Genomic DNA, 13,710 nt, shown 5'->3' with positions numbered 1-13,710 from the left:
CTGCATGAAGGTAAAAAACCTTCTGTGTGCAGCAGTGCCCCCAGCCTCCCCAAAACTTCATCAAGATCCAGAGATGTTCACGACAGCCTCAGCTGTCCTGGGTCTCTGCCTCCGCATTGGCAGAGACAGCAAGCGGAGGCCATTAGCTCCCACTTCTGTCAATTACAGCCAGTCAGCCAATGAGGGGAGGGGGGGGGGGCAAGCAGAGGTTCTATGTGTGAATAGACACATGGAGCAGCAGGTTCCCCCATAGCAAGCTGCTTGCTGTGGGGGTACCCGACAGAAAGGAGCAGTCAGGAGAGCCTGTGGGGGACCCAAGTAGAGGAGTATCCAGGCTGCTCTGTGCAAAATCACTGCACACAGCAGGTAAGTATAAACATATTTGTTATTTTACAAAAAAAACCTTTAGTATCGTTTTAAAATTACATAAAAATGGGGCAGAACATAGTCAGGCAAAGGTAAAACAGTCTGAAAAGCACTCAAGTGTGAACAGGGGCTTGGTCCCAGCACGATTATTTCTGACCTACCTAGCTTATAGAAATAGAATGTGTATAATTCTTATTTTAATGTACTTTCCTTGTTAATGTCTTTTATTTTATTTCACATTAACTTTTCAATGTTGTGTGAGCTGCAGCCACTAGGTGGCACAAGTTCATGCTGAGAAATTCAAAGTCCATTACACTGACTTACACAGTAGGTGCATATTTATGAGGTATTGAAGCTGATATTTACTAGTTACATTTTAAAGGTGCATGTGTTTTAAATAACAGTGATTGAGTCACTAGTAGTGAATGCTTGTTGTAAGTCACTTTCACTGCTTATAAACCTGCCTCTAAGTAAAATTATTATAATACAGTATTTATATAGAGCCAACAGTTTCCTCAACGCTTTACAAAATGAAAAATAATGGTAAGGGACCTGTACTAGGTACCCTGACGATTGCATTCTGTACAGTTTGCAATAGGTGTAATCCTTTCTCAGGTAGACCTTTTCCATGGGGCATTGGAGCAGCCAAGCTCTAAGAATACAAGAACATGGATCAGATGGGGGGACAGTCACAGATGGTGTGCTGCTTTTGCGTGAGTGCTGCGTTGATGGAGTGCTAAGACGCTGTTAAACACAGCAGTCCGAGATACATGGCCGGTGACAGATCGCGCTGCTGCGCGGCTCTGCAAGCGTGAAAACTGTGCATGCCCGGGAGGATGCCATATGGTGCCCACCAGGAAATCTACAACATTTTGCCGGCCGCCAAATGGCTATTGGCCGGGCGGCTATTGGTTAACCTACTAGCAACTACAGAAACCAGGCTTCAAGGAGCAGATTTTGCTTCTCCCGCAGCACTTTCCTATGGAGGCCTCCTCTGGACCCACTCACCCAGACCCAGTGGTCGGAAAGAAGGTGGAGTTGGTTTGCTTCTGTCCCCACTCAGCACCTTTCAAGTCCTCCATAACCCTCCCTCTCTAAACTTCTCTTCTTTCGAGACTCGCTGCATCCGGCTGTTTTCTCCCATTTCTCTGAGGATTGCAGTGATCTATCGGCCTCCTGGACCGATGTACCGCTTTCTTGATGATTTCTCCGCCTGTCTACCCTACTTCTCTCCTCTGAACTACCCACAATCATTCTCGGAGATTTTAACATCCCTATTAATGTCAACAACCAGGCTACATCCCAACTCTTCAACTTAACCTCATCTTTTGCATTAGCACAATGTATACAGTCCTCCACTCACTCTGATGGGAATACATTAGACTTAGTTTTCTCCCGTCATTGCACTCCCTACAACCTCACAAACACCCCCTTTCCTCTCTCTGATCACAATCTCATCACCTTCATAGTGTCCTCATCTTCAAACACCTATCCCTCCAAGCAGCAAACAATTACCCGCAGAAACCTTCACAACTTGAACCCTGCTCTGTTCCACTCTGCAACTGACCAACTCTATGACAGAATCTCTCTTCTGTCCTGCCCTGACCTGGTCACTGCTGTCTATAACAGTTCGCTTTCATCCGCATTAGACTCGCTTGGTCCTCTAACAACACGAAGCATCAGGCCACGACCATTACAATCTTGGCAGACTGACGACACCAGAAGTCTTAAACGACATAGTCGTGCGTTGGAACGATTGTGGCGTAAAACCATATCCCAACAAGCATTCACCCGATATAAATCTGCTCTCTTAACATACAAGTCCTCCCTTCATGCTGCCAAACAATCCTACTTTGTCACTCTTATTAATACCTTGTCATCCAGTCCTCGTCGTCTCTTATCTACTTTTAACTCTCTACTTTCTCCACCTCCACCCCCACCAGTACCTCACTCACTGCTCACGAGATTGCAAATCATTTCAAAAACAAGATTGATGCAATTCGTAGGGGCATTGCCACTGCACAGACATCCATTCCACTTAGCATACCTTATATTAAACCTCCCTCAACACTTTCCTTTTTTGACCTTGCCACTACCGAAGAGGTCACTAAGGTTTTCTCAGAAGCCCGTCTCACTACCTGCCCCCTGGATCCTGTCCCCTCACAACTACTACGGTCACCCTCTTCTTCCATCCTATGCTCCATCACTTCAATCTTTCCCTCTCTACTGGTGCCTTCCCCTCCCCTCTAAAGCATGCGCACATCACTCCCATACTTAAAAAGCCCTCCCTGGAACCCACCAATCTGAACAACTTAAGACCCATCTCCCTGCTGCCATTTACCTCTAAACTCCTAGAACGCTTAGTCTACAATCGCCTGAGCTCCCACCTCACCGACAACAACCTTCTTGACCCTTTACAGTCTGGCTTTCGCTCACTACACTCCACTGAAACTGCCCTACTAAAACTCACTAATGATCTACTAACTGCTAAAACCAATGGCCACTACTCCGTACGCTTACTACATGACCTCTCTGCGGCTTTTGATACGGTTGACCATCCCCTCCTCCTCAAAAAACTCCACTTTCTTGGCCTCAGAGACTCTGCTCTCTCCTGGTTCTTCTCCTACCTATCGCAGCGCTCCTTCAGTGTTACCTATAACGCTGCCTCCTCCTCTTCATTCCCTCTTTCTGTAGGGGTCCCTCAAAGTTCTGTACTTGGACCCCTTCTCTTCTCCATCTACACCTCCTCCCTTGGTCACTTGATAAACTCCCATGGCTTTAAGTACCATTTCTATGCTAATGACACACAAATCTATCTTTCTACCCCTCACCTCACCCCTTCAGTCTCCTCTCGCATCACTAACCTACTAAGTGACATATTGGCATGGATGTCACTCCATTTCCTCAAACTCAGTCTTTCTAAAACTGAGCTCTTAGTATTCCCCCCATCCCGTGCCCCCTCCCCTGACTTCTCCATCAAGATCAATAACATAATCATCAGTCCCTCCCCTCATGCCAGGGTACTAGGTGTAATCCTAGACTCCCATCTGTCCTTTCAGCCCCAAATCCAATCACTGTCCAAATCTTGTAGACTTCACCTCTCCAAGATACGCCTGTTCCTAACCTCGGAAACCACTAAGCAGCTTATTCACTCCCTTGTTATATCTCGCCTTGACTATTGTAACTCCCTCCTCATTGGCCTACCTCATCGCAGGCTATCCCCTCTTCAGTCTATCATGAATGCTGCTGCCAGACTCATCCACCTTACTAACCATTCTGTATCTGCCACCCCTCTCTGCCAATCCCTCCACTGGCTTCCCTTTGCCCAATGAATAAAATTAAAAACACTAACAATAACGTAAGAAGCCATTTATAACTTACATCACCGATCTTGTCTCTAAATACCACCCAAACCGTACTCTCCGCTCCTCGCAAGACCTCCTACTCTCTAGCTCCCTTGTCTCCTCCTCCCATGCTCGTCTCCAGAACTTCTCCAGAGCTTCCTCCATCCTCTGGAACTCTCTACCCCAAGTTATCAGACTATCACCTACTCACGTTTAGGCGTAGACTTCACCTCCGCAACATCTCCAAGATACGCCCGTTCCTAACCTCGGAAGCCACTAAGCAACCTATTCACTCCCTTGTTATATCTCGCCTTGACTATTGTAACTCCCTCCTCCTTGGCCTACCTCATCGCAGGCTATCCCCTCTTCAGTCTATCATGAATACTGCTGCCAGAATCATCCACCTTACTAACCGTTCTGTATCTGCCACCCCTCTCTGACAATCCCTCCACTGGCTTCCTGTTGCCCAACGGATAAAATTAAAAACACTAACAATAACCTATAAAGCCATTTATAACTCACATCACTGATCTTGTCTCTAAATATCATGCAAACCATACTCTCCGCTCCTCGCAAGACCTCCTACTCTCTAGCTCCCTTGTCTCCTCCTCCCATGCTCATCTCCAGAACTTCTCCAGAGCTTCCTCCATCCTCTGGAACTCTCTACCCCAAGTTATCAGACTATCACCTACTCACGTTTAGGCGATCTCTGAAAACCTATCTCTTCAGGGAAGCCTATCCTATTAGCTAATACTGGAATCTTCTACTTTTCCAACCAGTCCATCCCCCACAGTTACTACCTTTTGTACCACTAGCCCCTCCCTCTTAGATTGTAAGCTCCAAGGAACAGGGTCCCCAAATCCCTCTTGTATTGAACTGTATTTTTGCTCTAATATCTCCCGTTATATTGTAAAGCGCTGAGCAAACTGTTGGCGCTATATAAATCCTGTATAATAATAATAATGGATAGGCTTAAGCGTGGTACACATGTACCGAAAGTCGGCAGGTTCCGTTGATGGTTGCTGATAACAGGTTTCATTTTAAAACAGATCTGTACCAAAGGCCATACCTCGGTTGTGCACATACTTTAACCTCTTGCCCTCCAGAGGATTTACTCCCCCCTTCATGACCAGGCCATTTTTTGTGATACGGCACTGCATTACTTTAACTGACAATGTCATGCAACACTGCACCCAATTTAAATTTATGTCCTTTTTTTCCCCACAAATAGAGCTTTCTTTAGGTGGTATTTGATCATCTTTGCGGTTTTTATTTTTTGTGCTATAGAAAAAAAGGCCGACAATTTTGAGACAAAACTATATTTTTGTTTTTTTGCTATTAAACATGTCCAGTAAAAAAATTTAATAAATCAAATTTTGTCGTAACTTTAGGCCAAAATGTATTCTGCTACATGTCTTTGCTAAAAGAAAATCCCAATAAGTGTAAATTAATTGGTTTACATGAAAGTTACAGCGTCTACAAATGGTGGTATAGATACTGGAATTTTTACATGTTTTTTAACACTAGTAATGGCAACGATCAGCAACTTATAGTGGGACTGCGGCGGGCATTCTGACACTGGGGGGAACTGACTAACTGTCACTGGCATCCCCAATGACACCAATACAGTGATCAGTTCTAATAAAAAGCACTGACACTGTACGAATGACACTGGGCAGGAAGGGGTTAACATCTGGGGGGATCAAAGGGTTAACTGTGTGTGTGTGCTTTACACTGTAAGCATGCTGCTTTGTATGGCTTTGCTATGCAGAGCCATACAAAGCAGTGTGCAGGAGCTGACAGGCGAGAAATCTGTATTGTATACATACAAGTCTCTCCCCTTGTCAGTGATACATGGCTGTCAGCTAGGAATCACTGGCCGGGACCCGGTGATCGACAGGTGAGGCCGCCAATGGTGGCATGGGTAATGCAAAATCACATATATATACATGATTTTGCACCCCCTTGTTGCCCTGTAGCAGTATTTCTGCTATAGGGTGGCTGGAAAGCGGTTAATATCCTTGAATTTACCCCCCAATGTTCATATCATAGGAACACTAGCTAAAGTTTTGTCAGATTTTGGAAGGTTGGAAGGTTAGGTCATCATCGTCGTTAAAGAGAAACTGAACTGTGGAAGCTGCACTCATTACCATCTTACCGTGCCTTGCTGTGCATTGTCCAAACTCAAGACCAAATGGAGGCACTGGATTCAGATTTTCTAAGGGTCACTGAATTTGTTAATGGGCACACTGGCTCTGAGAGTACTACACAAAACGAGGACTACCCACAGGAACAGGGAAAGAACCCAAAGTTGAGAATCCACATACCAGAAATCCAATGAGAGTGCCAAACAAACAATCAGGAGTCCAAGGTAATTTAATGATAATGCTGATTCATAGAAGAATAAGAATATAAGAAAAAAAGCATCCATAGCATTCTAATATAAATCAGTTTTATCATTAATTACCTTTGACCCTCGGACATTTGTTTGGCACTCTCATTTGATTGTATGTTTGTTCTGTACTGTGTCTCTTTAATAGAGGCAGCCATCTTGGTAAAGGCAGGGCTTTGCTTTCTCATGCCCGAACCTCCAGGACGGAGAACAGGAAGCAACACAGTAGTCATACCACCATATTTCTTGACTCTAGCAGTCATAGGCAGAATACTGTAGATCTCACACTGCAGATGTACAGCTGTAAGATGTAGGCACAGAATTGCCTATGCAACCAAACAATGCACTGCTGTTTTCAGGAGGAATTCCAGATAAAAGGGTATTTCTTAGGCAGAATTAAAATTTCCAAATGTTCCCTATAATATAGCAAATCTTCATCTTTTGACTTCAGGTCTGTTTTAGGGCTCTAGTCACACTTATATGTGCGAGAACTGAGCAGTATATTTGCTTTGTGGAGCATTAGCATTCATCCTGATTGGCACCCTCAACCCAAAATATACATGAAACACAGTCTGCGCACTGACATGTTAAAGTGGAATTAAAGCTTTATAGCCAAGGGTGGGGGTGGTGCTCTGGCCATAATTCGCAAGTATGCACAGCGTATTTGTACATTATAGCATACGCTAACCTTCCAAAACACTCTTGAAGACCAGACCTGGGAGAAGATGTCCGCAGTGAGAATGGAGGGGACAAGGAAGAATGGAAGAGTGCAGACATTGCCTCCTTGGAGGCAATGTCCATGCTCTCCCTTGTGCCTGTATTGCCACTTCTGACATCTTTTCCCAGATTTGGAGTCTTCAGTAATCTTTGCTGGATGACCCAGGATGATAGAACCCCAACACATTCACACGGGAAATTATTTATGGTGAGATGTGCATGTGGGGCTCAGTGAACGATTACAAGAACATTTCTTTCAGGTTGAATAAGGTTTTATTGCAGATGATTTGCCACAGTCTCTTAGCAAAAAAAACTGATATTCTGCTTTAAAGTGTATATAAAGGCAAACCTTTTGTTTTTGTATGAAAAAGAGTAGAGAAGGGTTATTTTTTGCTGTCTGTGCCCACTGAGGAGATTTGCCTTCACTTCCCATTCTGGGGACACAACAGGAAATGTTAAAAAAAATTCTTACCTTAAAGAACTGTCACGGGAACAGGTGTCTCCACTGGAGAATTCTCTCCAACCGTTTGATCTGTGACAATGAGATTTTGAATCTCCCTCACTTTCTGTCTCTGTGACAATGCTCAACAGTACAGACAGTGACCTTGACAAAGGCTCTCACCATTTCCTACTTTATCCAAAACTAAAAAAGCCTTAACTTTAACATACATAGATGTAACTGGAGCTAATGGGTTTATATTTCTCATGGGGACTCCAGATCTTTGCACTTCAGCACCAGCAGAATGGCTTGTTGGCAGGCTTTATTACACTGGTGTAGAAAACTATGTATTTCAAAACTTGAAAACCATACAACTGACCCAGGGAGAGGTTATCCCATCTGGGGCACTTACAACAGTTTCAAGAGTTAGTGGGTAGTGTGTAGGCCTGAGCTGAAGACAGCGACTGTCGTAAGTGGAATGTGGCCTGGCCCGTCAAGCCCCAAGGGGCAGCCTACTGAAGATCAGACGTAGGCCCTATACTTTCCTTGCTCCTCCAAAAGCACCACTAGTTCCACTTGCAAGAATGCACACCAAAACCTGGGGGCAGAGACTTAAAGAGACTCTGGGTGACCCAAGATGGCCACCAGGGTCACCTGGATCCAGGGTAGACAACCAAATCGCTGCTCCAGGGAACCGAGGAATCATAAAGAAGCCTAGTTTCTGTTGATTTCCTCCCCCAACTGCATTGTCATTACGGATGAGCACCATCTGCAAAGGAAACCCTAGACTGCACCTGCCTACAGATAGACCTAATTTAATTCAGGAAATCCTGAATTACAATATTTAGACTGAATAAGCAGGCCCTACTCATAGTGGTAAGTGTGGTATTTTATAGTGAGTGTGAACAAAGGAGTTCCACTTGCCCTACTACTGGGTTTTTAATGTGAACAATGGGGGCAGCTAGGAACATTGATTTTGCAGGAGTGGGGAGGGGGTATAAAACTGGAATAATGAGCCATTTCTGCTGTAGACACCAAGAGTTATAATAGTTTAACTGTTGTGAAATCCTTACTCACATCACTATAACTGAAATCACTTTTGAGATGATTTTTGACCCTTTAAACTAATGCTGCAATTACCAAAAAATCCAAAGTGGAAAACCACCAGTCTTGGCACTATTCAAAATTTGGATTCTGCTGGAAATATTCAGAATAGGTAATCTAATACTGAATCTAAGTTTTCATTTGAAGCTCAATCTGGATACTGACAGTTAATGAGTAAACGCTAGTACACATGGGCCGAATGTTGGGTGGCATTTACTGATTCAATAGAAACCAGCCAACATTTGGCCCGTGTGTGTGCCAGCCATTTGGCCGGCTTCTGTTGATGGGGAATGACTGAAAAATGTATGCAATCAGATTCCGATCAGCACTCCCAGACAATGGCCCCTGTTAGTAAAGAGATCTACCCCAGTGTGCTATTGTGTTCTAACACTGGATAGTTAGTACAGCGGCTCCTCCTGAGAAAAAAAACTAGTAGTGCATGTTAGGCTTTATAGAAACCATCTTACTTTATCTACATAGGGAATTGCTGCTTATCCAATGCTCTTTACTTGGTGCCATTTTTAAATATTAAAAAGTTTTGTATTTGTATTTAATCAAAATGTTACTACAAAAGACATTCAAATAAGGTAGCAACAGAGTTGATGTACTGTATGGGGTGAAAGATCTGTTTAGTCCTTGGATACTAAACATTCTTGTATACAATAATTTTATTAGGATTTCAAAATACAGAGTTTTTTGTACTGCAAACCCCAGCAATAGCACATTTTAAATCCAAGTTTAAGTCGCATATAAATCCCAGTTACTCATTATTAATAGACTGTTTAAAAATGCAGTTACATGCAATAACATGTAATCTATTTTCCTACATTGTTTAGGCGTGAACTTCAACCATTTGGGGTAAAAGTTTCTATCATTGAGCCCAGCTCCTTCAAGACCCCAGCTACAGATATAAAGACCACATTACAAAGCCTCAATGATGTCTGGAAACAGGCTCCACTGTGGGCCAAGGATAGTTATGGTCAACAGTATTTCCAGGATTGTGAGTAATATTGTTCTAGTGCACCCTCTTTGTGATTAAGCTATGACCCTTCCTGCATCCTGTATCTGTATGAACAGCACATTCTGGCATCAAAACATATTCCATGAAGACTGTAACCTGTACTTCCAAGTTTAACCACTAGCCTACCGGGCACTTATACCCCCTTCCTGCCCAGGCCAATTTCCAGCTTTCAGCACTGTCGCACTTTGAATGACAATTGCGCGGTCATGCAACACTGTACCCATATGAAATTTTTATCATTTTTTTGTGACAGAGCTTTATTTTGGTGGTATTTAATCACCTCTGGGTTTTTTATTTTCTTAAACAAACCAAAAACCACTGAGAATTTTGAAAAAAAAAAATTTTTGTCTTAGTTTTTGTTACAAAATTTTGTAAATAAGTGATTTTTCTCCTTCACTGATGTGCGCTAATGAGGCTGCACTGATGGGCAATGATAGGCTGATAGGCTACACTGATGGACACTGATAGGCTGCACTGATGGACACTGATGAGGAGGGACTGGTAGGTGGCACTGATGGGCATTGACAGGCATCACTGATGGGCACTGAAAGGCAGCACTCATATATGGCACTGTTAGGCGGCACTGACTGGCACTGTTAGGCGGCACTGACTGGCACTGTTAGGCGGCACTGACTGGCACTGTTAGGCGGCACTGACGGGCACTGATAGGCGGCACTGATGCACACTGATAGGTGGTACTGACTGGCACTGATAGGTGGCACTGATTGTCAGCACTGATAGGTGGCACTGACTGGCACTGATGGTTGACACTGAAAGGCAGCTCAGATGGGCACTGATATGTGGCATTGATGGGCACTGATGTGGCACTGATGGGCACTGGCAGGTGGCATGGATGAGCACTGAGAGCTGACACTGATGGACACTGACAGGTGGCGCTGCTGGAGCTACACAGATTATCAGGGCACACTGATCATCAGTGCTCTGATGATCAGTGTACATGTCCCCTCCGCGGAATGCTGATTGCCGGCTCTCCTCTCCTCACGAGTTGTCAGCGTGACAGCTCATGAGGACAGAAATGCTGATAACTGGCATTTCCCTGTTTACATGTGATCAGCTGTGATTGGACACAGCTGATCACATGACCGAGCTGACATCTTCGGCTCTTTCCGTGGATCAGTGATCCGCTGTGTCCCTCGCACTGCACGCTCCGGGAGCTGCACATGCACGGTTATAATGGGAGGACATCATATGACGTCCTCCCAGAACGAGAGAACTACCTTGCGTCCGTCATATTACAATATGGCGGCCGGGAGGTGGTTAAAGGACAAATTCCAGAACCTAGCTGCTGATTTATGCCAGGAATGTAACAAAGTGATCTCCTGCACGATGGTGCTTGCATAGTTTGGTGTTGACTTAATTTGTCACTGAGCAGCAATGTAAAAGACAAAGTTGCCACTGATCACCAAATGTGAGGGGAAAAAGCTCCCTCTGAACACCAATTTAGGTGCCCACTGAACACTAGTATAAAGGAAAGAGTTTGCACTGAACAACAATGTTGGCATCTGAGCTACCACCAATATATAGGGTCTGAGCTCCTATGGACACCACTGTTGAGGGTATTTTTATTTATGCCACTAATACTGCTTCTAGGAAAATGACTATATATTCCATTGACACCACTACTGTTTTTTTAAATTCCACTGACAATTTGCCATTTTTTTCTTCCCCATGCCCACCAACACTAGGATATTGTTTCTTACATTGACCACTGATGCTGTAGCATTCTTCCTTTCACTGACAAGCAACAATAGAGCATTTGTCCTCCAGTGTTTGTGCTTTTCTTTCCTCCCACTGAACACTGTTGCCATGTTTTTTTTTTCCTCACCCATGCTGGGGCTACCTTACACTGACCACTGATGCCCTGGCATTTTTCCTCCTACTGACCAGCACTGCAAGGGTTACTATGTTACATACTCCTGACCACTGCAGTCTGTAAGCTGTGCTGTATGTTGCATACCCTTTTCACCTGCATTATATTTTGTACATCATATACTTCTGACCACTGAACTCTATAAGTTGTGCAGTAAATAGTACTTACTAATGTTTTGATGTCTCAAGAGTTGCTGGTTGTTGCATAGTCCCCAACTGTTTTAATGATCTTTTTTGAAGTAAGCTCAAAATATTAGCACTTTTTTATGATTCTTCATTCAGAAAAGCATATGGTAGAGTTTCCTTTCCTTTTTTATGTGTGTCTGTGACCCCTCGCTTGTGGCATAGTCATTATGGAGTATTTTGAGGATACAAGAACTGCAGCATGTGGGTGTTGAACAGCAAGTAGGCTTAGACTATGTTTAACAATGTCCAAATCAAGCTACATCCAATATCCAACATAATGTAGCCATCCTGTTATCCGAATAACATCCCTGCTGTGGGATCCTCATGTATAGTATTGTACTGTGATGTCATATAAATGACTTTGATGAAAAAAAATATAAGTCAACAATCATTATTTCTAACTGGGCTGATATCTTTTTTTTCTGTTCCAGATTGCAGATTCATTGAGTACAGGCTGTCTAAGTGTGATCCTCATATAAATCAAGTTACAGATTCCATAGAGCATGCGTTGACTGCTGTACATCCCTGGACTCGCTATTCTGTAGGCTGGATTACAAAACTCTACTTCATGCCAGTATCATATCTTCCCACTTTCATATCTGACTACCTGCTAGCTCATCCATTGAAAACACCATCCAGGCTGTGCTCTTCACAGGATTGCAACTGAACTGCCAGGGCAGCTGGTTTGATTAAAGTTTTATATTTTTCCTTGTTTTTTTTATTGTTTGCTCACAGTTATGGGTGTGAATCTCCTAAGAATGAGAAGGTTTTTTTTTTTTAATCTTAGATTGTAAGCTCCAAACAGCAGGGTCCTCTTAACCCTCTTGTATTCTGTATTCTTGCTGTATTGTCCCTCTTTATATTGTAAACTGCTGAGCAAACTGTTGACACTATATAAATCCTATATAATAATAATAGTCCTTGTTGCCAGGTCTTTTATTTCAAAAAAACTTCCCATAGGATTATATGAGCATGTAGCATATTTTATGCATGTTATTTAACTATAAAAACTTCCATTATGTAGACATTCAAAAGCCCTGAGATTGCTGCTAGAAGCCATCATCTTGGATGTGATGTTAACAGCTCCAGTAAACATAGAGCTGTCACTCAAGTAACATGCTATAGAGACATTCTCAACCAGGGTTCTGTGTAACTCTAGGGTTCCTCCAGAGGCTGCTAGGGGTTCTTTGAGCTGTGGCTCTATGGTCTCCTATCTGGCGGTTCCTGTATTAGCCTGGTTGATCCTACTAGCTGACTGTAAGAGCGGCATTCTGATCACCCCTGTAAGGGGGGCATTCTTCCCACTGACCCTTGATAAAATAATTTTATCAAGGGTTCGCTGGGAATATGGGTGAGCTTACAGTTTGGTCCAAACATAGGATCAGACTGAACCTTGGCTGTTTGAGAGTTTGCCCCCATCCCCTCCCACTCCATTCAGTGGGAGCCAATATCATATATATAGAAGCAGTATCCCTACTAATTCTATATATGACAGTTTTCTGCTGTCAATGGTTGCTAAGGCACACTGTTCCTGATTATGTCTAGTGATGAAATGTGTTGAGCAGAGTCTAAATCAGGTAGCATTGTTCACTAGAGGCCTCTCATGTGATCTGAATAGGAAGGGGAGTGTTCCTCTCTAGTTTCTAGAATGTAAGTGCATTTTTTATATGCTTTTAATAAACATGTCGCACTATAAATCTCTTGCATTCTTCTCTTTCCTATAATGGTTGATGAAGAGTGATAAATGGAGTCTGTGACTGCTCTGGGGATTCAAGGCATAGCAACTGGTTACAACACAATGTGCTGTTTGACCATCTTATTCAATTAAGAGGTCACATTCAGAAGGTGAGTGGATCACTGAGTGTCTGAGAAAGGATCAAGTGAATAGTATGGAGAAGGGTGTCCCCCATATTCTATTGTGCAGTGAACTCAATCACACGGAGTGTGTCTTCATTTTTCTTTCATTACGGAGTAGATAGTTTCACACTTAGAAGTGTGGTAGACTTTATTAACACATTTTTTATTGTGTTTCTTTATATATAGAGAACTTGGACTTTTTTGGACTTTTGCACTATTGTTAAGGATTTGTGATACAGAGTGTTTCACAGAATGAAATATGTATTTATTACTTTTTGGAGATTTTATGTACTTGATTGCACCAATTGTTTCCACTTTATAGGTAATATTCATTATATTGATCATGCAGGATTTGTTTACATACAGTCATGGTCGAAATTGTTGGCACCCTTGA

The 13,710-nt window shown here is 43.1% G+C and overlaps 1 protein-coding gene across 4 annotated transcripts in view; it reads left to right on the top strand.

Annotated features, from left to right (window-relative positions):
- Nucleotides 1-13,156, top strand: part of LOC149473377 (retinol dehydrogenase 16-like) — a 56,223-nt gene extending 43,067 nt beyond the window's left edge. For all 4 annotated transcript variants that reach the window (XM_089680992.1, XM_089680984.1, XM_089680980.1 and 1 more), the window contains 2 exons: nt 9,199-9,362; nt 11,891-13,156. In XM_089680992.1, the coding sequence (XP_089537118.1) occupies nt 9,199-9,362; nt 11,891-12,126 (400 nt within the window). In that variant the 3' untranslated portion in view covers nt 12,127-13,156. The remainder of the gene's footprint in view (nt 1-9,198; nt 9,363-11,890) is intronic.
- Nucleotides 13,157-13,710: the final 554 nt, after the last annotated feature.

This window comes from Staurois parvus, unplaced genomic scaffold (assembly GCF_062004578.1).
Source record: "Staurois parvus isolate SC_StPar_1 unplaced genomic scaffold, SC_StPar_1.0 ptg000017l, whole genome shotgun sequence".
Taxonomy (NCBI): Eukaryota; Metazoa; Chordata; class Amphibia; order Anura; family Ranidae; genus Staurois; species Staurois parvus.
Note: the sequence above shows the minus strand (reverse complement) of the source record. Positions and strands in the feature narration are given on the sequence as shown.